Source organism: Notolabrus celidotus, chromosome 14 (genome assembly GCF_009762535.1).
Source record: "Notolabrus celidotus isolate fNotCel1 chromosome 14, fNotCel1.pri, whole genome shotgun sequence".
Lineage (NCBI taxonomy): Eukaryota > Metazoa > Chordata > Actinopteri > Labriformes > Labridae > Notolabrus > Notolabrus celidotus.
This window is the reverse complement of record NC_048285.1, coordinates 10,925,620-10,948,307: the sequence shown is the minus strand read 5'-3', so window position 1 is coordinate 10,948,307 and position 22,688 is coordinate 10,925,620. Positions and strand designations below refer to the sequence as shown.

Here is a 22,688-nt window from a genome sequence, read left to right as displayed (position 1 = left end):
ATGGATGGATGGATGGATGGTTGGATGGATGGATGGATGGATGGATGGATGGATGGATGGATGGATGGATGGATGGATGGATGGATGGATGGATGGATGGATGGATGGATGGATGGATGGATGGATGGAGTAAGTAGCCATGTAATACTCAGGATAAAGTAAAGTGGGTACTTTGTCATAGCGGAGGAGCTTCCAATCTGCTTTAGCAACCTGCTCACTCTACATTTTCCCTTACGTAAACAATAGTGAGAAAAGAAAGCAGCATTCACTGAGTGCTGACTTTAACTCAGGGCTCCAAAACCGAGGAAATACCATGAAAACTATATTCCAAAGACATAAATTAGATTAAGTTTGCCAAGTTTCCCCTACAATTCAACTACTCCTAAAATGTTGCTTTGTTTCAAACTGTTGCACTGGTTGATGCAAGAAAATGTGCCCTTTTCTGTATCCATTGATTGCGAGGTTATTTTCCTGTGTAAAATTAGCCTCACTTTTTTTTCAAACCGCCTACTCCAGCCTTTATTTGATTTTGATTTAATAGCATTACTTTTCTCCTCACTTCATGCTGCACTTTAATAGTAATAATAGAAAGAAATGCAAGGATATACTGTTAGTGAGAGAAAATAGGCCACAAAGTTTCCTGTTTGATTGGTCTCAACCCTTGAAAAGTCCAGAAAATACCAGTAGAAAACAAATACATGGATTATTCACATGACTCCAGCCAATCGAAAAGCTGCTCCTGCTTCAAGAGTCAAATAGTAACAATTGAAGAAATTACCAAGCATGTGGGTAAACCCTAAGTGTCTTTCAGTTCCTACTTTATGCTTTAAAATCCTCACCAGTGTGTATCCCATTTTCAGTCAGCAGAGTTGGAAGGCCTGGGATAGGCTGAGTGGTGAGGTACCAAACAGCATGCAGCACATCAGTGGCATGGATCCTGTTGTGATCTGTAGAAAGGGGCAAAAATAGTAGCTCAAAACAGTGGGGGAAGAATAATTTCTGTTATCAACTCCTGGATGAAGCAGTTTGAAAAATGTGTCACATTTAAATCTAAAAACAGAAACACACGAAAGCTCCTTCCAGATAAAAATCAGTACCTTTGTTGATGAACGATTTCCTGATTTTTAGTATGGGATAAGTATAGGTTGATTATATGGAAAATTGCATGGTGACTGATGCACAACTAGAACATATAATATATATAGAGTCAATGTTTTAATGTCATTGTGTATCTAGCTCACGCTAAGACAATACAAAAAGCACAGAAGCCTGTTCTCTTGTTATCTGCTCTGTCTGAGGAGGATCAGATTTGTAGTTCTGGCATTACATCAATTTAAATCATGTTTTCAAAATCAGAAGGTGCTTTGTTAAACCTACATAATCATATTGCCTCAAGGTGCTGCAATGCAGGATCTCTGGGTCTTCTTCTAAACATCATGCCAACATAAGGCAGAGCATAAACTGAATTCTTTAGAGGTCTAGTTCAGGACAACAGACTATGCCTTAGGCTCACACATTGGATTGTTTACTGTTGAATCACTATATGTGATATATATAATGGAAAATAAAACACTAAGCAACGATGCTATTTTTAAATGTTTTCAAGGAACTGAGCATTCTCATGCACTCATAAGGACACACCCACTGGAAAAATGGATCCAAAGGTCAGAGTGTAAAAATAAATTCTAAAGATCATTTCATTAAAGATGCTTTCCAAGGCCCGGTGGTTGTGCTTTGTTTCCCTAACAAAGCAATGCATCCCTCTTGTGGCAGACATAGGTACTGCTGGTCTGGTTATCAATTATTCACTTAAGCAATGTGACAACCTTAGACATGTACTCACATGGGATGACCCTGTACCCATTCTCCAACGCCTGGAAGTAGTTCATGAACTCTTGGACGGGAATTCTAAATGTCTCGAACAGACCGGTGTCCTCAAAGAGCCTGTAGGAAACCTAGGAAATGACATGAGGACAAAACACATGCTCAATCTCATCTCTAATTTTTATGTTTTCATTTTGTGTCTGCTAATGTCACCACCACATTACCTGCTGACTATATACACATGAAATTTTTTAGTCAATACAAGCTTCTTTGAATTCAACCAGTCTGTCACATGATATGCAACATCTGCTCACTAATCCAGGTTTACCTGACTGAGAATGCGGCCTGTCTTGCCACGGGTTTTCTCCACTAAACTAAAAATGGGAAAGTTCCAATTGTTGAGTTGACTCATGAGCGGCTCCAGACCTGACATCACCAGAGGCTCCATCGCTAAGACTGGCTTGTCCTGTCAGGTACAGAGGAAGAGTCAAAGGGATGAAGACAACTACTTTCAGGTACAGTAAATTAATTTATATATCTAGCATTTAGGAGAAGTTTTTGATGTTAACAAGCATTGTATCTTTTTGGCATTTATAAAAGGTCAATCACAGTAAAACTTGAACCCCATAGTCTAAATTTAACCTGTCCTGTTGCCTACCTCTGGTGATGGCAGGAGTGGGTGAAGAACGATGCCCTCTGACAGATACTCCCTGCATCCGTCCCTCGCACCGGGGTGCTTCTTGCCACCCTCTCCCTCCTCTTCATTCTGTGCAAAGTCGCTGCTGTCACTGTGGTTGGTCTCATAAGTGCTGTCGTAGGTGCTGTCATAGTCTGAAGATGCTACAGCGCGCTCATCTGGGGATACATCACACATGAGAGATGTTTAAAATCACGAAGCAGGTCTAGACCGTACTCTGTCATATTATAAACAAAGACCCAACTTCAAGACAGGATAAAATCCAGTCCCATCTTACACACAGGACTCAGTATGATCTCATCTTAACCCACCATGAGCAGAGCACTTTACAGCATTTAGCAAGTTACAGCAGCAAGGACAAACTTCCTTTAACAGGCAGAAACCTCGATCAGAACCAGACTCATGTTAGACAGCCATCTGCCTCGACCAAGTTGGGGTTGGAAAGAGGAATAGAGGAGATGAAGAAAGAAAGAGAGAGAGATGATAGTGGTACTCTAATTTTTGACAAACAAATTGCTGCTCATATGTGATAGATTGGAAATGCACTGGTTTGATGATGCCCAATTTCACATACATTGTTTTCTGCTTAGAAAATGAATTATATTTTGATTTATTTTTTGTTTTCAAGTTTTTTTAAATGTATGATTGAGCTCAGAGAAACAAATCTTATTTACATTTGGGACACAGCATTATTATTGAGTGTCAGATTGTCTGTTGGACTTTGTTCCTTACAGAAAAAGTATATATGACAAGAACTCTTTCAACAATACTACTTTAACAGAATAGAATAAATCGTTATTGCCAAGGAAGTTCACACAATCACAATTAATCAAAACAGCAAAATGACACATTAAAAATCAGTTCATGTTATATCAGGGATTCAATATCATCAGTCATCTTGGGTGACTTCTTAAACAAGTTTTTAGTTGCCTCTTTAGAGCCTCCCTGAGCTCAGAGGCTCAAACTGGCAGAAGAGAGGATGATAATTATCTGCTATGATGCTCTGTGCTTTTCTTCCTCGTCCTATCAGTGCATAGTTGAGAAAGGTTTTTGTGGTTTGCCCACTATTTTAGAAAGCTTATTATTACTTCTACAGTTCAAGTGAGCATACCAGGCAGGAAGCTGGAAAGTTAAGACACTTAACAATAGATTTGAACACTAGTTCTAAAGTGTGCCGGCTGACACCAAGGCCTCTGAGTCGCTGAGAGCATTTCTTGAAAATATACTCAGTATTTTCAGAAAAGCTTAGCTTGCAATCTAGAACTGTGCCAAGATATTTAAAGGTTTCCACAGTTTCAACAACTTTGCAGTCGAGTGAAACTGGCTGTGTTTTAAGATCTCGTTCAGTGCAAATACCTAATTCTTTTGTCTTGGCAACATTAGTTTCTAGCTGGCTGGTGCGACACCATGTCTCCAGGGTTTCTGTGTGGGATAAGTACACAGCTTCACCCAAGAAATAATTTTTGTATAACAGCCCAACAAGGGCCAGAAGTGAAAACCAGAGTCCAAGGAGTATTTTTCCTGTTAAAATCAACTCTCCAAGCTCATTTTGATGGATTGGTCCAATATGACATGCTTGTAGGATGTTTACCTGGATGGGGTATTCTGTCTCCTTTGTCCCCAGATTCTACACCATGGTTTAGCCGATTGTTGAATGGTCTGCCACAGCTGACAGAGAGAACAGAAAGAGATCAACACATGTAAAAACACTTCCAACATTTGTTTTTCTAATCATTCTACTTCTTAAGATGAATCTCATGTTTTTACCTGCCACAAAGTGATGGAGGTCTCCAGTGAGGTGTGGTGGAGCTCGGGGCACTCTGGCTGTGAGTTAAGGCTCTGTGGTGGCTCTTGGAGACCACAGGGCCAGGGATCCGCTCTATGAGAGGACCAGCGGGCTCAGGAAGCTGCACTGAACATGTTTTAGTAGTCGGACTGGAGACTGGAGTACCCTGGATCGGAGGAGACGGGCACGGAGAGCCCAGAGGTGACACGTTGGAGGGGGGGAAACCTGAAGAAGAGAGAGAAACTAACTGAAGGGTTTTCAAGGAATACACCTTCAAGCATTTTCTATTATATATGACACTACATCATACCTGGTCTTCCCAGTGGTTTGCTGTAGATGTGGTTGGAGATGACAGAGGCAGCATAGGAGGCAGACATGGACCGACCCTTCGAGATGGTCATCATCATGGAGTTGTTCCACGTTTCGCTGATTTTGTGCAAAATAAATACAATAAATAAATAAACACAGCTTCATTTCTTGCTGTTGTTGTTTATGACAGTGAGTGACGGTTACCTGTCTGTGGTATGTTTGATGCTGGCTGAGCGGTCTCGGCGTACTGGCCCAGGCTCAATGGTTGGCAGCCCTGTAGCTGAGGTGGTCGTGGTCCAAGTTGACGATATTCTCCTAAGCAATCCAGGGGGCAGACTCCGCCTTAGACGCTGAAATGTAGATAAACAAACACATGTTAGCACAGTCAGTGATGCTTTACAGAGATGACTGAGGCAAGAAGGATGCTTGTGGTAATAAGGAAGTGGACAGAATTGTAAAAACTGCCATAATTTTTAAGAAAAAGTATAAAAACCTGCATCATATTGAACACTTCCTTAAAAATTAGGAGAGAAACCTTGTTCAAAATCAGATTGATGGCTTTAAAAAGGTAAAAGGTCAAAAAAGAAACAGAAATAGAGACAAAAAAGGAAGGCAGATACAGTCATGCTTAATTTGTGGAGAAATTAACTTCACTTAGTATTTAAAACGTAATACTTCAGCCAAAAGCTCAATGTTTTTACAAAGATATGTATTTATTTAACAAAAAAACAGCAAAGCTTTTTCTCCCTTTGTGAATAGAGTCCAGCACACACCAGAAGGCTGCCACATTCGTTCTTCCAGCTCATGCCCTTTCTTTAAAAGCATATGGGAGACAGAGTGGTGTTCAAAGAGGAGTCCCGCTCCTTTCCCCCCTGTGGTGTCAATCTTTCCCAAGTTGTAAATTTTGTTGTTCAGCCATTAGCAACACTCGGTTATTTGTCAGTTTGTATTTTTGGACAGAGCGTGGACTTTTGTGAGAGCGGGTATCTCCCTGTCTCTCTGTCACAAACACACACACACAGAAACGCACGCTCTCCACACTCATATAGAGGGCAGCAGTTGATCACATTTCAACAAGCTCAGAAGACAATAATCCCTCCTTCTTTGTCTGTCTGGTTCTGAAGCAGACAAACACACATCTTACCCGTATGCACAGACATGACCCAGCAATGGTGCACATCTCTCCAGCAGTGATAGAAAGCTAATCAAAGATCTTTAATAGTGTGTTAAACACTTTAACAGGTGTAGGAATTAAAACAGCCCAGGGGGAGTGAAAAGTGTGTTAGAAAAATGCAATTAAGGTGGTAATCTATTGCTGCTTTATTACTTTTTCATTGCCTCTGCAATCAGAAGTTTTATTACCGAGCGGTGATGCAGTTTTACTTGAAACATCTGTGCTGGAAGCTAGCTAACAAAGATGTTAAAAAATACAACTTGCTGGGATGTAGTGCTTCATGTTTTGTTAGTTTAATATTAACATATGGTTAGTAAAACGTTTTAACACTATGGTATCCTCTAAAGTGTAATACAGACGAATCTGTGCAGCAGAATCTGGTTTGATCTCCACAAATTACCGTACTTGCAACTCCACAACAGGGCAGCACAAAGGAGATGATTCACCTACATTAACCTACTGCCACATGCAGGTTAACAAACCCTTTCAAATTCTCCCTGAGTCCACTAAACATCAGTCGAACATTTAAGCACACTCAAGCAATGTTCAAACTGCCCATCACTCTCCTGGCAGGCTATCCTTGCATTGCATCACAAGCTTTATTTCCCTTTCTGACTAAAGTGCCTGCATACATTTTGAAGCGCCGGCCTTGTAAAATATTAAAAAGCTCTCTGGAAGATTGTGCGTCATTGTTTGCTACATTAAAGCTGAACACTGTTCCAACAGTTGAGGGGGGGGGGGGGGGGGGGGGGGTAATGTATGTAGAGAGAGGCACACCTGTGCATGTAGACAGTGAACTTCATGTTGATAATCTAGGCTCTCTAACATCTTATCTGACTACATTTTGATCAATTTTAATTTTACACAAATGGAATTTAGTTCAATGTTAGATCGAACACTTTGAGCTTGTTTACATGTCGTTCATATGAAACTGCTGCATATTTAAAAAAAGCTGTATAGTCCACTTATCAGTCAACATCATGGGTCTGTGGAGTCAGACATGGCGAGTGAGCTTAGTCTGGCACTGTCATACGAGTGAAATGCCAAAATCTGTGAGGAGGACGAAGTATGGGTAGAGATGTATCGTACCATATTCTCCATCTTGATACCAAATCTGGTACCAGGACTTGAGCACTGACCATTAAAGAGTACCCCTCCGAAACTACGTAGTGTTTTGTTTGTTATTTCACAAAATAATTGACCTTAATGTTAATGAATTACATAATACAATCTTTATCATGGCTTGTGTACACACAGACCGCATTTTACACAATATAGGAGGAGAAAAACAAGTGTTGTTTGGATGTCGTTGCCCTAAGGTTCAAACTCTATTCTAATTGGGGCACAGTTACTATTATCTTACTGTAGGTCTTCTCTCTGCCATCAATCAATGCTTCTTGTTATCTGATAATGTAACAGCTAGTTTCCTAAGTGTATAATCTAAATGACTGTTGGGCCTATGTATGATTTGTCAAACACAAAACCAAAGGCTCAAGACTGATCACAGACACATTTACCTTCGGGATGGCCAGTCTCTCTAGTTTTTCAGGCCCCTCCTCAGAGTCAGAGCAGGTGTGTGTGTCTGCAGGGAGGCGAGGCCGGTGGAGCGGCTGGAGGCTGATCTGGGTGCTGAGGAGGTTGCTGACAGCTTTCAGGGAGGTGCAGGTGTTAGGGGGCAGTGAGGGGTCAGCCAGCAGGTCTGAGATCAAACCGTGCGCCTCACCCATCACCGCGATGTCCACAATCACACTGGTGCCCGAGGACTGGAGGATAAAAGAAGAGAAAGAAAGACAGATAGAGTTTGAGGTTATCATTATTGCCTTTATGTTGTCAGATTTAACAGGTTGAACATACATGACAACACACTGATACATACATGATTTATATTGCTGTGTCTAACGGGGGAAGAATATGTGTGTTTGATGGACTGGAGACTCAGTGTGTCTTTATATCAAATCAAACATTTCACAGTCCCAGAGGGAACCAACTATAACATCCTGTCTGTTCTTGTACTGTACAGCGTGTAAACAGCTTGGCCCAGAAAAGTGACAGCCTAAAAATATTACTGATTTAATGCTAGCAATAATGCTGTTGTAATGTACTGCTCTGTTATGTCCCAAGTTGTTAGAGAATAACCTGGAGAATATGACAAATCATTATCATTTCCCTGTTCCTCATTGATCAGTAATTGAAAAGAGAATAAATGGAGGACATAGAGAGACATGGGGCCATAATCAAGTAACAACAACATCATTATAAACCCATTAGCTGCTGCTAAACAGGAGCTATACTGACGTTTTGCCACTTACTAGCAAACATGCTGTTTGATACTGTTACAACTGGTGCAAATTACTTAGCAGTAAAAACTAAAGCCAATATCAACCAGCTAGAGGTTTTGTAAACTAGCCAATGGCGGTGTTAGCCAGACAGTAAATGAATGCTAACATTTGCTGTTTTTTTAGTAGCAAGTAAGTGGTTATCAAAGTGTTAGCTGTAGCCAAATGTTCCTGCAGATTTGTTGTAGTTTTTTCAGATGAAAAATAAAACTATAACTTTTGGCATCAGAGCAAAATGCTGCCGTGTTGATATGGTGAATGCAGAGGCTCAGATATAAGATAGGGAAAAAGACGCAGGGACTTTGCTGCGATCTGGAGTCCTTTTATAAACTACATTGAAGGTTTCCCCTTACATTAAGTGCCCTGCTCATTTAGCAGTATTTGGCCTTTTTAATTTTTTTATTTCCATAGATCTGTGTTTACAATCCTATTAAATTTAATAGTAGACAGAATGGTAGCAAGAAGACCCTGACTAGTTTTGTGACCTTTTGTTGTTGTTGCTGTTTTTAATTTATTTGTTTATTTTCTTCTTCTTTCTTTTTGAGCCTCAGGGAGGGGGGTAGGTTGTTGATCCGTGTATTTGAATTGTTTTTGTTTTTGTAGTGTACTGTGGTTGTTTGTATGTTGTCTGTTTAAAATGTGAAAAGCAGAAAATAAAGTATAAATGATATGGTGAATGGACAGATTATCAAGGAGTGTTGACAGTGTTAAAATTATATTTCAGTTTTATTGAAGAGGGGTTGTATGAGTTACATGTCATTAGTAATTATTAGTCACAACTGATGCGTTCACTGACCCCTTCAATGAGAAACAAACAGCACACAAGCTGGCTACAGTTATCAGTAGACGCCCTAGTCTTTGCACTATTTTCGGACGCAACAGAGGCGTGTTCTTCCACTGATCAGCTGTTTGGATCTGCGGGCTGCACAGAGACAAACATACCTAAATAACCAGTGACTCCAGCAGCGCCGATGACATGCCGTTTACTGTGGACACACGTGGATACCTGTGAGCGGAAGTTTAAGGAGGAAACAACGATTCTGTGCACCGGAGTAAAACGCGGATTAACTTTTATGCTAACTGGGGAGTAGGAGATATCCCAAGTTAAATGGTGGTACAGGTGTGCAAACTGCGAGCTAATGCCTACGGACTGAGAAAACTACTGTTGCCATGAGTGAGACTTGGTAACAACAGTACCTCTGGACCTTTGGGAATCAAAATACTCCTGCAGGACTGCAGTCTGCGACGTTCACCAACCAGACTCCACTGCCGTACTGGACGCCGAAGTTTGTGACAGACTTTGTTCAGCATTCAGGAGTTAGATCGGAAAACCAGAAAAGCCGCATGGAATTGCATCTTCCAAGTAAGTGTCCGCCTTTTTGTTTGTTTTTTTATTACACACTGATACATACAGTGGCCCTGAAGTGCAAATCACAACGGCAAACTACAGGCATTACTGTGTCCACTAAGCAAGCATAGACATTTGGTGCTAATAATAATGTAAAACTGAGATGCAAAGATATCAAAACATAATATATCAGTGATATAGGATCATAGGCTCGAACAGCTGAGCACATCTGTGATGCGACCGCAGATAGTGCAAAAACAAAAGGGCTTTCTGATGGCAAAGTAAACTGCTGAAATTGCCTTTGTAGAGTGTCCAGCTTAACTTAGATGAGTGCTTGGGTCGAGTATGTCAAAATTAGCTGTGGCCTAGCTTGGTGAAGTTTCTTATTAAAGGGGCAGTCTTGACCCGCATCCATTGTGGCTTGTACAATTGCTCATACAACCCCTATTCAGAAAAATTGAAATATCCCTTTAACCATGCAACCGTTTTCAAAATATTGTTAAGAAACTTTATTTAATGTTCTCACGAAAATACCCCCCCCCCAATCCCCCATCCTGTCTTAATTTAGCTTCCACTAATTAACATATTGACAGATAAGCCCAAAGGCACGTCATGTCAAAGGTCAACCATCTGTGCTTCAGTAATGGATTTCACTGTTAATGTCAACATGTGATTATCAGCTCCTCTTTAGCTTATAATCAATTTCCTCACACTAAGAAACATGTCTCCAAACACACACATGCACATGTGCATGCATTCAGCACCCAAAAGAACATCTAGTAAAGTTGTGTCTGTTGGAATCCTTGCCAAAATGTTGCAAGACCACAAATGCACCTGAGCTGAAACAGAAAAGTGTTTACAAAAAACGATTTGTTCTGCAGGTTTTGTTGAGAACTTTAAAAAATGTAAGGAAAAAAATGATCTGGATGAATAGAAATGACGGAGAGAATACAAGCAGAGTTGTGGCTCTTTATACCTTGCTCTTTATAATTTTGAACCCTGGATGAACTATGTTTCAAAGTAATACTATCAAACTTTTGACAGATCACACAATTTCTGTTAACTTGCAAATTTCCAGATATTTTCAAGGTATTCATCAATCTAGGTAGAACTAAATTATTTTAACTAAAAGAAAAGAATGAAATTGGAATATTTGGAGAAGAAAAATGAGCGACTTCCAGAGTAGGTGAACACAAGCATCCAAGCTAATCTGTTTTCGAACAGTAATTCATCTTCTCCTCCTTCATCTGTCTTTCCCCCCACTTTGCCCACACATGAAGTGAATGAACTCTCGTGATGGCCCCATCCGTGAGCCTTCACTCTCCCATCTGCCTGCCTCCCCTGAGGCTACTGTGCTTGGAAAACTGGCAGCAAACTCTGCTCTCGCAACTCTGCTTGAATCTGTGCCAAACTTTTTCACTCTGGCTGTGATTTCATGCAGTGGTTATTTCATATCTTGAGCCTGGGAGTTGGCTAAATTTACACTTTTTTCATCTTCTACTCCCTCCTCATTTAACTCAAGATATCACATTTCTCTCTCTAGCTCATCTGTCGTGGAGCTAAATCTTGAGTTGAAGAGAGAACTGTGTGAAACCTTAAAATATGAAAAGCAGAGCCAGCTCTCTGAATGTAACAAAGTGACAGATTACACCTGTACTATATTTCCTTAAACGGATTGTATTAGCTCTTCAAACATGTCTGAGATCAGCTGATGAGATGCATCAAGCACATATAAGATAGTTTCCTGGAAGAGAATGTTTGTGTGTCTCCGCATGAGTGTGCGTGTGTCACCTCAACCTGAACAAAACCCATTAGACCACTCCAGAGCTTTATGACATCCTGCTATTGTGACATTCAGCCATTACCTGGCAGTAATGGACTCTGGTCAGCTAATGTCAGGGAGATAAAGGGGACTCGAATGCGTGTTCATGGATGTGTGTGTCGCAGCTTGTTGTGTGTTACGTTCTCTGGTCAGAATATAGCTTTTTTAAACAGTGTTGTGTGTATTTGGAAGTCCATTCAGTGCATAAGCATTTAAACTAAAGGAGCGATGCTTTGGTAGAGACACAGCAGAGAGAAAAGGCAAGGGAGAAGCTTATCGATCTCTCCCAGCATAAAGGCCCACAGGAGACAGCAGGGGGAGAGATGGTCAATGAGTAAATCAGCAGTGAACACACATACACACACACTCGAGAGCATGCGTGTGCCAGAATTGCCCCTTTAGGATTTTTCTGTCAGGCTTTCAGAATTTTACAGTGCAATCTGTGCACAGAATGATGGCGCATAATCAACCTCAACCATTGCAGTGTGCTGGAACAGAAGAGTGTATCAAACAGTGATGCACGATGATGCGCAGAGATCGGTCAAATACGATTTAAATCAAGCTCCTAAAAATAGATTCATTGATTTGGATCACTTGTCAAAGCACATAACATCATCAATGCTCAAAGGTGAACCAACATCCATTCAAAGCAGAGCTGGGCACATAGATGGATAAGTAGTCACACAATGAAATGTTATAAACGTATTAATATTGACTTGATATTGAAGAAATATATGTCAGGTACAGCGCCAGGAGACACAGCTCTGTAAGAGTGTAAGTGAATGAACATCCAAACACTAAAGTACTTCATTCTATCATTGTTTTAAAGGGAATCTAATGCAAACAAGCTAAAATTAAGAAGTCCATACATGCACAAAATATAAAATTACATTACTTAACTCTACTGCACTTTATCCCAACATGTCGCTTGCTTTTAACAAAATGTATTTTGTAATTATTAACGTACTATATTGTATGATTTTAGGTTTTTAATATTGTTTTTTGGGTTATCTATTTATTATCTAGTTATCAGTTTTTGTTCTGTCTTGTTTTTAACATAGTGAATGACAATAAATCTGAATCTGAATAATTTATTTGAAGATGTGACTGTACCATCAAATCCCATGGGGAGGGGTGTTTTAAAAAACAGCAGTAAGAAAAAGAAGACACGCTAGCACACAAACATAATGCCACAAAAAGTCTAATAATCACAAAACTGTTTTTTATATACTCTATATACTTAATATCACTTTTGACCAGTGGGTCAAATTCACACACACAAACAATGGATGGAATACAAGATATTCCCAAGTGAAGCCATAACTATTAGGGCTCTCCCTGCTGAAAGGAAACGTGGGGAGCAGAGATTGGGGGAGGAAATGCAGCAAATGATCGAGGCTGGAATCGAACATGCGACCTCTGCGATGAGGGCTATGGCCTCTAAATATGGGGTAGCATGCTTAGACCGCTAGGCCACCGGCGCACCCAAGTGTTCATTTTTAAGAGAAGTGGGCTCCTGCAGCATAATGTAACAGTAGAAGAGGAGAAAATGTAGCGAACACTAACACAAGAGTAGTTAAACTTTTTATAACCATCAGTATCAGCTTGAAATGAAGACCATAATCTGTTCTAGTGTGGACTGTTCCCACCTGAGAGATCTTTGATGTTGTATCAGTCAGCTTAATGCGTGTTTATGTTAGTGGAAGGGATGTGACATCACCCCTGTGGCTCCTCCAATCAGATTGCTGCTGCGCATGCTTCGGCTCTTTGGATGGTGCAATATCTCAGCACCCATTGAGGTGGTGTTTTAGCTCTATATCTCACAACTGGAGGAGAAAATGGCTGTTTGTCCATTTACGATACAGTCAAAGGTCATAATGTTGTGTTCTGAAATGTCTGTGGTATCAAAGAAGTGTTCAGGATCGTCTTCTTTTTCTTGGGTTTGTGTGAAGGTAGCCCATCCCATGAATTTAAAAAACGCTGTTTTGATTTCAGTTTTGACTGAAGTAGGACTTTCCCCTTTAAGCACAGATCTATGTTTCTATTATTATACAGGGGATGTGTCACCAAACCCTGATTCAAAGCTAGCTCCAAGCAAATGAAGCTGACACACCAAAACCCAATTTTCACAGCTCACAGATAAATTATAATGGCACTGACATGGCCCCCTTTTTTCTCTATCTTCTTATTCCTTCTTCTCCTTTTCCTTTCCATATCAGTGATTTCTCCCCTATTTCCCTCTCTACCCCCCCACCCCTCTCCTGAGAGACAGTTAAAGAATCTGTAGGCAGATCAGGCATAAAGGCAGATGGTGAGCACAGATATATAGAGAGAGATAAAGAGAGACAGAGTGACAGAGCAAGAGAATGAGAGGAGATGAGTCCACAGGCGGGCGGTGACCAGTGAAGTGAAAACGAGAAACCACACATTCTAACCAGGCCAGCTGAGCTCCAACACAACCTAACCTACAACAACAGTCATCAGGGACTACAGTGGAGGCTGCCTATTGTTTTTCCAGAAGTTTCAAATGTGTGGAAAGGCGTAACCAGTTCATGCTGAGGCAGGAGTAGACCGCACAGGATGCCAGAGACCAAGTTTAAGTTGGTGTTGCAATATTTCAGGTGAAAAATGTCTCATGGTTGAAGAGTTGTTAATCTTTAGCACATTCATATATTGATTTGGTTATAGAGTCTGACAAAATATGTGTTCAGCAAAGAGTAAAGGCTAGCTGAGATGATCTTCCTGAAGTTGACAATGTGCAAAACTGACACCAAATCAATGCTCATCGATTAGATTCTTCTGAAGCATTGATTTTTCAGAAAATGAAAATGAGTTAACTATTATTTTTGAACGAATAAGACGAGATGTTTGACACAAAGATAATCTATCCACTCAACTGGGACATGCTGCTTAACAAAATACTCCCCGTCTGAGGACAGTAGTGACACAAAAGTGGCTTCACTCTCCTACATCACTCTCACACGCGTAATTGACCTAAAAACTGGGCTGTATCAAGGAGCTTAATTTAGACTTTGCTTCAAGTTGTCCTATTTAAACCACCTCATCATTACTAATTAAATGGCTTTCCTCTTCCTGCACACATATGCACACTAAAACACACACACACACACACACACACACACACACACACACACACACACACACGTACATAGAGGAGAAGAAGACCCAAACTTAAAGGGCAGAGACCCAGGTGAGAGCAAACCTGTTTAGGAGGATGTGTGTGGTCTTGGTGGCGTCCCATGATGCTCGCTGAGTGCCTCCTCTGCATCATTCAGCTTGAAAACAACCAAATCTTGCTTTCTAGATTCCTTTAGATATTATTAAAAAGGGTTTTTGCCTTCCTGTAACCCTAGATCATAAATCACAGTCGTATGAGACTCAGTCCAAAGCAAATGGCATTTCAATAATGTAACCCAGTAACAACTCCTCTCGCTCTCTGCTGCTCTCCTCTCCATCCCTCCCTCTTTGTCCTCTCACCCGCCCCTGACTCTGCATCTGCCAATTGCAAATGTTCCCCTGCGGCTCCGCGATGAGAAGACCTACAGCACACAGAAAATCACGTCTATTGAAAAAAAATACCTGGTTGCTGGGAGACATCGGGACAAAGATCAAAGCGAGTCGTCTGTGAACCATAAAATAGTTGTTCGGGGCTCAGTTGGCCACAGCAATACTACGCCCACAACTTGTCAAGTGTTTCCTGTGATAGCAGGTGATGCATGACAACCGAGCGTCCGAGTAATGTGTGTTATCAGAGCAGGGCTTTCTCCAACGGGAAACTGAGGAACTTATTGATTCATTAAAGGTCTATCAGGATGAAGGGTTACTTGTTGGACAAAGCTGCTGTTGCATGTCAGGATGGAGCACATAAAGGATAATATATTAAATCATCCAAAAACAATGAATACATCTTAGGGGTTACAGAAAACAGTCTTCAAATATCCACTGAAGGGATCACGCTTACTTTTAAAATGTAAATCTTCATTGGGGTCGAACCAGCTCAACTATGGTGAAAAATCCAAGTTGGTGACATTTTAAATAAGCATGGATTTTTATGTTTTTCTTCCTAATTATTTAGTCTTTTAAAGGCCAATTAAAGAGCCATCTATTGAGTTTTGCTTTTATGTAGGGTTTTTTAAAAACGTATCATTTTATAAATTACATTTTTAATGTCACTTTATATATTTTTCTAACACTCTATTGTTTTATTCATTTTTAAAACTTTAATCTTTTATTATCTAACTACACATTTTTGATTTTATTTATGGTGGTTTCATTTATTTATTTAGACTTTTATCCTTGCCTTTTTTATTGTCTTAACTTTGATCTTTTATTTACCTATTTCTTAATTATTTCCCTTTTTTGTTAATGTATATATATATATTTTCCATCTGCTCTACATTAGTCTCTACTTCAAAATCCATTTCTATTTTATGTTTAGTAGTTATATATATGATTTAAATTGTTTTCATTTGTATTGCTGTAAAGCACATTGAATTGCATTTGATTTGTATGACAGGTGATCTATAAATAAAGGTTGATTGGTTGATTGATTGATTGATTGATCGATTGATATACCAGAGATGTGTATTGATTGGCATTGGACTCTTATGTCACTGTGACTAGTTCTTCCCTCCAAATATGGTCAAAGAGAGGAAAATGGTTGACCTCTTCATCATCTTGTGTTTCAACACTCCAATGTCATAACCTGTTATTGGAGTTTAAAATACTTAATTTATACACCTCTAAAAAGAGAGCGCCATGTAAACCATATAGTGATTAAAAAATACCAAAAAGCCTTGATAGGTGACCAGCTCAGATAAGAAAAGAGTGCACAGTCTCTTTCAAAGTTCTCTTGTCCAATGCAGTAGTGTCGTTGTTCTCTATAATCTCTCCTCTTTGAATAATCTTCCAAAGCTGAATCTTGACACATTGGTATTGCATTATATCTTGACGTATCTTCTCATATGGTTTAGTTTCATATTCTGAAGTATAGTAATGTATTGCATTGTATCATATCCAATTGCAAAATGGAAATTGAAATTTGAATTAAGCTCTCAATGTATTCATATATTTAAGAGTGACAAACAATAATAAAAGTACCAATTACTATGTTTTATAAAGAATTGAACAGTAAGTACTTAATGCTAATTTAAAGGAACAGATTGTAGGTACGTTGCTGAACTAAATACAATTGTACAGCTATTTACATATAAAGACGAAAAAGTCCTCTGATGATCACACCTGTAAATTGACACATTGAAATCTTATGTCATAAATTTCCTTCTGTCAAATGTCATTTCACTAAGCTGATAAAATATTGCTACCAAAATCCCACACACCCAGTCCTTCCCTTTCCCCATGACTGCACTGACCTGGGATCTGCTTAGAGCTCTCTTGTAGTCCCATTCCTGCTGGCACATCATCTGGAGATAGAAACACACAAACAGAAGCTCTTGTCAGAGACCTGTCCATGTTGCATGCACTAAACTGATATATCTGAGCACAGAATGTCTTTTCTCTTCCTCTGTCCCTCCTCCCATCAGCACCCCTCTCTCTGCCATCCCATCTAAAAATACAAGAGGAGCAGGCAGTGCTGAAGAAAAGAGCACATCGCCCTTAAAGCTGGAGGGCTGATACAGCGTCCCCTCTATCCCGCTGACCACTCCCCAATATGATTACCATTTTTGTTCAATAAGAGAAAATCGTAATTCAATTTCACAGTCATCACCATCATCATGAGTCTCTGAGTGGCTTCCCTTAAAAACGACCACTTTGAAGTTTTCAAGAAGCACCTTTAACAGAATAAGGCTTCCTCTTTCTTCCAGTATTTTGAGCTGGAACACAACATGTTTGAGAGACCAATCTCCACACTTGGTAAATTGGCTGTGAGGAGCTCTTCCCTGGTTATCAGATTGGTCATCTATCATGGAAGCATTATGAATAACTAGTGCTGTGACCTACATTTTATGTTAATAACAGCTAGTGTAAAGAGAATGAAGGCAAAGAACAAAGGAACAATAAAGGGAAGACTCAAGGAAGACTGAAGGAATAACTCAATAACTCAAAAACTAGTGCTCGGCCGGGCAGATTTCCGATGCAAGAAATAATCTAGTAGATGAACATATATAGCATAGAACATTACAATCACTATCACACAGCCATTAATATAGCAAAATTAGCATTTGCAATATCATTGGCTCAAGTCTGAATTTATGTCAATATAAAAATCATAACATATAAAAATGTATGTAATGCATTGCAAAAAAGCAATATATTCGCTCCCCTAATTTAGCTGTACTGGACATCCATGGATCAGTCACTCTCAAGCAGGCCAAATTAACTAGCTATAGATTAAAAAATAAAATATGAATGAAATATGAATAATATATATATACATATATATACACAGTATAAATTACTACTAATAATACAAATAATAATGATGATACAAATATGAATAATATATATATACACAGTTTAAATTACTTTATCTTCTGTAGAAGTAAGTATAATTTGTGATATTGATTTACTTTATAATATTTAGGGCCTGAGCACCGCTGGTGGCGAAGGCCCTATTGTAACCCTAAGGATCGATTTTTATTCTTTGTCGCGCGACTTCAAACGCATTTTTGGACCCCTGAACGTGCATGAAAGCGCGGATATTTTTGCACACTCATCAGGCCGGTGAAAAATTTACTCATTTATGGTTCTTGCAAAAAAAAATCAAAAAATGTGCTCGCTAGCACCCCCTAAAATTTTCAAAAACCCCTCCATATTGGGGTTATTTTGAGCTACATGCTTGAAATTTTTTACAAATATTCATGTTATCAGGACGCACAAAAAAACCTGCCACACCCATATCCGAAACTGAACAGGAAGAGCGCCACTTATTTTTGAAAATTAAAAATGGCGTCAAAATAAGGGTGCATACTTTCGTTATCTTCTCCGAGGGCTTTTCTCCGATTCAGTCCAAACCAAGGGCAACCTATAGTAGACACCTTGGTGAGAAAAAATAATCAGAACAAATTTTGTTCAGACTAAAATTGTGGGCGTGGCAGGCGTTGAGGCGGTGCATCAAACGCACATTCAGCTTTGAATGTGAAGAATGATGCCCAAATAAGGGTGCATACTTTTGAGAGCTCTTCTCCAATTCAGTCCAAACAAGGCACATTCTATAGCAGACACATTGACGGTTAAAAACTGTTAAAGGAATTCTGTTCAGACAAAAATTGTGGGCGTGGCAGGCATTGAGGTGGTGCATCAAGATACAAAGGAGAAAGAAGCCCTGCGGAACTCATTAAAATATGCAAGTTAGGAGATCCAGTGGCAAAAATCTGTTGTGATGAGTCAAGCTGCACATCTGGAAATAAAGGACAACACCATCCAGAAGTAACAGGAAAAATTACAAAACAAAATGGAGGAAGCTAAAATGCTTGTCCAAGCATTTGCCGAAGGAAGTAAGTACTTTCATTATCCTTCTTTAAAAAACAATTCATTTAGTTACTAATTAATGCTTAAAAATACATGAACAAGCATTGGTATTATCAAACTATCCCTACGACTTGAACAAAGCAGTGTAACAACACAACAACAACACAATTGAACAAACAATGCACTTTTCCATGCAATACATCAATGCCTCATGTATCTTTCTAAGTTTCAACTCTTCAGTGGATGCTGACTGGATAGATGACAAAGAAGGACAAGCAGGTCCATCTTACAGTGCACATGGTACTTTCTTACAAATTTCATTCATATACCAAATCGTGTTCAAGTGATTCTTGTGTTTCTTATCACACATTATAATATACAATTTATACTGATAATATGTCTATTTGCTTTTCCCACAGACAAGCTCACTCACCATGAGGCCACCTGATCAGATGCCAGCACCTTGCTGATGAACCACTTTCCAGATCAAAATGTACAAATACAGTTGTGTATAAGCTGTTTCTTAATTTTTGGTAATATATTACTTCTTGGACATGTCAATTACTGTTATTAATGTGTTATATTGTTTTTTTGGCCTAAATTATTTTTATATAATTAAAATGCTTTTATTTGTATTTCCTTTGAGTTCTTCTTCAAAATGGTAATAAATGTCTGTTTTCTAAAAATCTGTCTGTTTCATATCATCTCTGACTGAAACATATTAATACATAAATATGAACACAATAAGGTTCACATCACTGCTATCCAAAGTCACACTAAGAACAACGCTCATTGTTACACATGTTACATGTATTTCACATTCTATTGACCAGGACAGTAAAAACAACCTTCCAAACACTAACATCAAACCGCCGAAACACTTCCCCAAATAACTGCGCATTCAAATTAAAGCAAAAGTGTCAACATAAACCAAAAAACGCACATAGAGATTTCAATGTGAAAATGTAAAAGTGATTAAAGGAATTCTGCTCAGACTAAAATTGTGGGCATGGCACACTGTCAACTTTGGAGCTTTTCTTGGCAATCTGCCAAAAACTTGGAACATTTGCGCCACCTAAGCCAGTATATACTACTCTCAGATCTTGCTTTTGCATCGTGTGGTGGCAAATATCAGGTGGCGGTTTACATGTGGCGGTGGCTCACGTAGGTGGCGGCTGCGGGTGTGTGAGGCCCCATTCATCGCCGCTTGCGGCTTTAATTCAACATTGTAGTGGCTTACTGCCCTACTGAATGCTTCTGCAACCCAGCATCCCCAAGAGAGAGTGGGGCGTTGTGGGTGCCCTTTTCCCATATGGATTGAGTAGAATAATATGCTAAATCTAACATTATTGATTTCCTACAATTTTATCAAATCAATATCTAGAATATAAGGCTGACATGTTTACAAAATACCTGCTGAATTAAAAATCTGGTTGTGCTTATGCCCCTGTAGGGTATTTATCTCCTTTTGCAATGGCAATAAAGTGCCTATTCTATCCTATCCTGTAGGTATTTTTTTAGGGTCACTTGGATGAAATGGAGGCATCCCTAAAAGGGTCGGACAATGTCAGTGTTTGTATTTGTAGTGTCTTTAGAGGCAATTTGTGCTACAGCACAGAAAAACATACATGTTAAAAACACATTAAACAAACAAAGACAAATATCCAACATCCTCCTTGGCAGCTGTTATAATATCGTCTCGGTCCAGATAGGCATTTGAAATGCACGTCAATGAAAACAGACCAATAACTGTTTTTTAAATAGATAACATGATAGTGAGTTTATCACAGAACAGACATAATGTCTGGGTAGATAAATAGAGGGTGATTAATCACTCCTAGTTTCTCCAGCAGAGCAGTCTCTGACTTCATAGTTTTCTGTTCTTAATATAGTACTTTAATAAATCAGCCTTTGAATAACTGTGTATAATCACATTACAGCAAAATACAAGTACAACTCACACAAAGATAATTTCTAATTAGCTAAAAAAAAAAAAAACAATGTCAGTCATAATTCGCAATTTCTGTCAGTACCGGCCTCAAAAATCTCATATCAGTCAGGCTCTATGAAAACTATCCGTGCGTGAAAAAGTTGAGCCTTTTGCACTTTAGTTGATTACTTCTGAAATGCAAAAGGAGTGAGTTTCACATTCATCACACCTGACAGCAGAGGTTAATTTAGAAGCTATGGGATCTCAGTTTGGGTCCGGGGGATGCTCCTTCTCTGTTGCATCCCCACTGCAGTTCAGGACAAATGAAGTGTTTGTTTTAACAAGAGAACAAAACCTGTCATCGGAGTGCTGATGTAAAAAAAGAACAATGTTACATTAATTATTTTTGTTTCTTGCCTTACAGGGCCTGTCAGCACAACTAAACACAAAGGTTGACAGGATAAACACCGGCGTTTGACCTTGTTAAGGTTCTGTCTCTAGATTTAAAAATGAAAGTAAATGACAAAGCAAGCAAACAAGTGTTTGCATTTAAGCTCTCAAAGAATCAGCCAACTCTTGGTTTTATTATTTACAGAGACCTGACATCATTCACAACAATGGAAAGGAAAAACTCCCTTTTAGAGGTAGATATTTGGGCAGGACCAGACCTATCTGGAATATGTATATACTGTACTGTATAAATATAGTATGTAATAAATAAAACAGAAACCTAAATGAAAATGATCAATATTCATCGCATTTGTCTTTATATTTATTCTTTTCTGACACAGAAGACACATTAAGAGTTTCAGTTCATTTTCAAATAATGCTACAGGGCCTCATGCATAACGATGAAGCCACCCTACTTCATGTTTTAAGATAACACATTAGTGAACGTATGTTGAAGATCATCAAATAAACATTTAATAATGGTTGTGATAAAAAAGGACAGATTACTCACCAGGATGCAAGCACCATGTCTGCACCACTGCTAACTAGCTCGCTGCTTACACTTAAATAAGAAATGCTCAACAAGACTCATCACTACATCTACCCTTATTTTTCTAAGCATAAAGGTGATACATGCTTGTGACTGCATAAGATTGGATGTTAATAATCAAAAGAAATGGGTAACTTAGAACTGATTATTCGTCTGTGAGTGTGTTGTTTCTGTGCACTGCCCTTGCTGTCACGCTGTGTAGGCTGAAGTATAAAATGGCATAAAATGAGCTGACCTGACAGTGCAACTGTCATCCACTGGAGATGACTTTGCATCTTGAATGGCAGATAAGATAATCTGCCTAATACAGCAGATTCATGTTTTATGTTGAACCCCTCAGGACGGGACGGTGGTTGTTTGGAAGAATACAAACACTGTAACGCTGAATCACACTGAACTCCCTGATCATGTAAATGTTTGTATGTGATCCTGAAACAGACGCAGTTTTGACAGAAATTTCAGCATCTATCATTTACCCAGTTCTGTTGACGGCCTCCATTACAGCTCGAGTGCGCTTCTCGTGTCAAGTCGACAAGAGGCTGGGGAAGTCACACAGGCCTAATGCACGTCTGAGCCACATGATCTTTGACAGCTCCATCATTCAGTCTTAAACAGAGTGCTGCTAATATATCAGAGCCTCAAAGTCATAAAAAAAATACTAAAACGGCAAGGTGCATGTGCAAGTACAGGATAATACATGAACACTCAAACACACCTGCATGAATGCACTGCACACTGCAGGGGGAGCTCTTTATTGACATGAACACTGCTGGTATCAAGAATCTTAGTATCAGGTAAACTGAATGGAAACATGTCTCAGATTTTATGAGATTTAACACAAATATGACACTAGAACTAGAATAACTGACTAAAAAGTCTTAGATGCAAACACTCTTATGTAACTATGAATGAGTACTTTATGCTCATCTTTAATCTCATCATTATTACAAAATAAATCCAGATCAAAATGTTCAAATTTTGTGGCCCACTTCTTTAAAAACAACTGCCCA

At 39.2% G+C, this 22,688-nt stretch overlaps 1 protein-coding gene and 1 long non-coding RNA gene across 3 annotated transcripts in view; one reads left to right on the top strand and one right to left on the bottom strand.

Moving 5' to 3' along the window:
• Positions 1-4,775, top strand: part of LOC117825022 — a 50,735-nt gene extending 45,960 nt beyond the window's left edge. The window contains exons 12-13 of the long non-coding RNA XR_004633766.1: positions 2,147-2,339; positions 4,146-4,775. This is a non-coding gene — a long non-coding RNA (uncharacterized LOC117825022). The remainder of the gene's footprint in view (positions 1-2,146; positions 2,340-4,145) is intronic.
• Positions 1-22,688, bottom strand: part of LOC117825014 (cGMP-inhibited 3',5'-cyclic phosphodiesterase A-like) — a 59,463-nt gene that overhangs the window by 13,954 nt on the left and 22,821 nt on the right. The window contains exons 2-11 of one of the 2 annotated variants that reach the window (XM_034700594.1): positions 16,690-16,740; positions 7,308-7,553; positions 4,821-4,966; positions 4,618-4,733; positions 4,289-4,532; positions 4,113-4,189; positions 2,483-2,679; positions 2,153-2,290; positions 1,844-1,955; positions 840-947 (exon numbers count right to left, since the gene is read on the bottom strand). In XM_034700594.1, the coding sequence (XP_034556485.1) occupies positions 840-947; positions 1,844-1,955; positions 2,153-2,290; positions 2,483-2,679; positions 4,113-4,189; positions 4,289-4,532; positions 4,618-4,733; positions 4,821-4,966; positions 7,308-7,553; positions 16,690-16,740 (1,435 nt within the window). Of the gene's footprint in view, positions 1-839; positions 948-1,843; positions 1,956-2,152; positions 2,291-2,482; positions 2,680-4,112; positions 4,190-4,288; positions 4,533-4,617; positions 4,734-4,820; positions 4,967-7,307; positions 7,554-14,519; positions 14,768-16,689; positions 16,741-22,688 lie in introns of those variants that run through there. The other variant, XM_034700595.1, reaches the window with a different exon arrangement.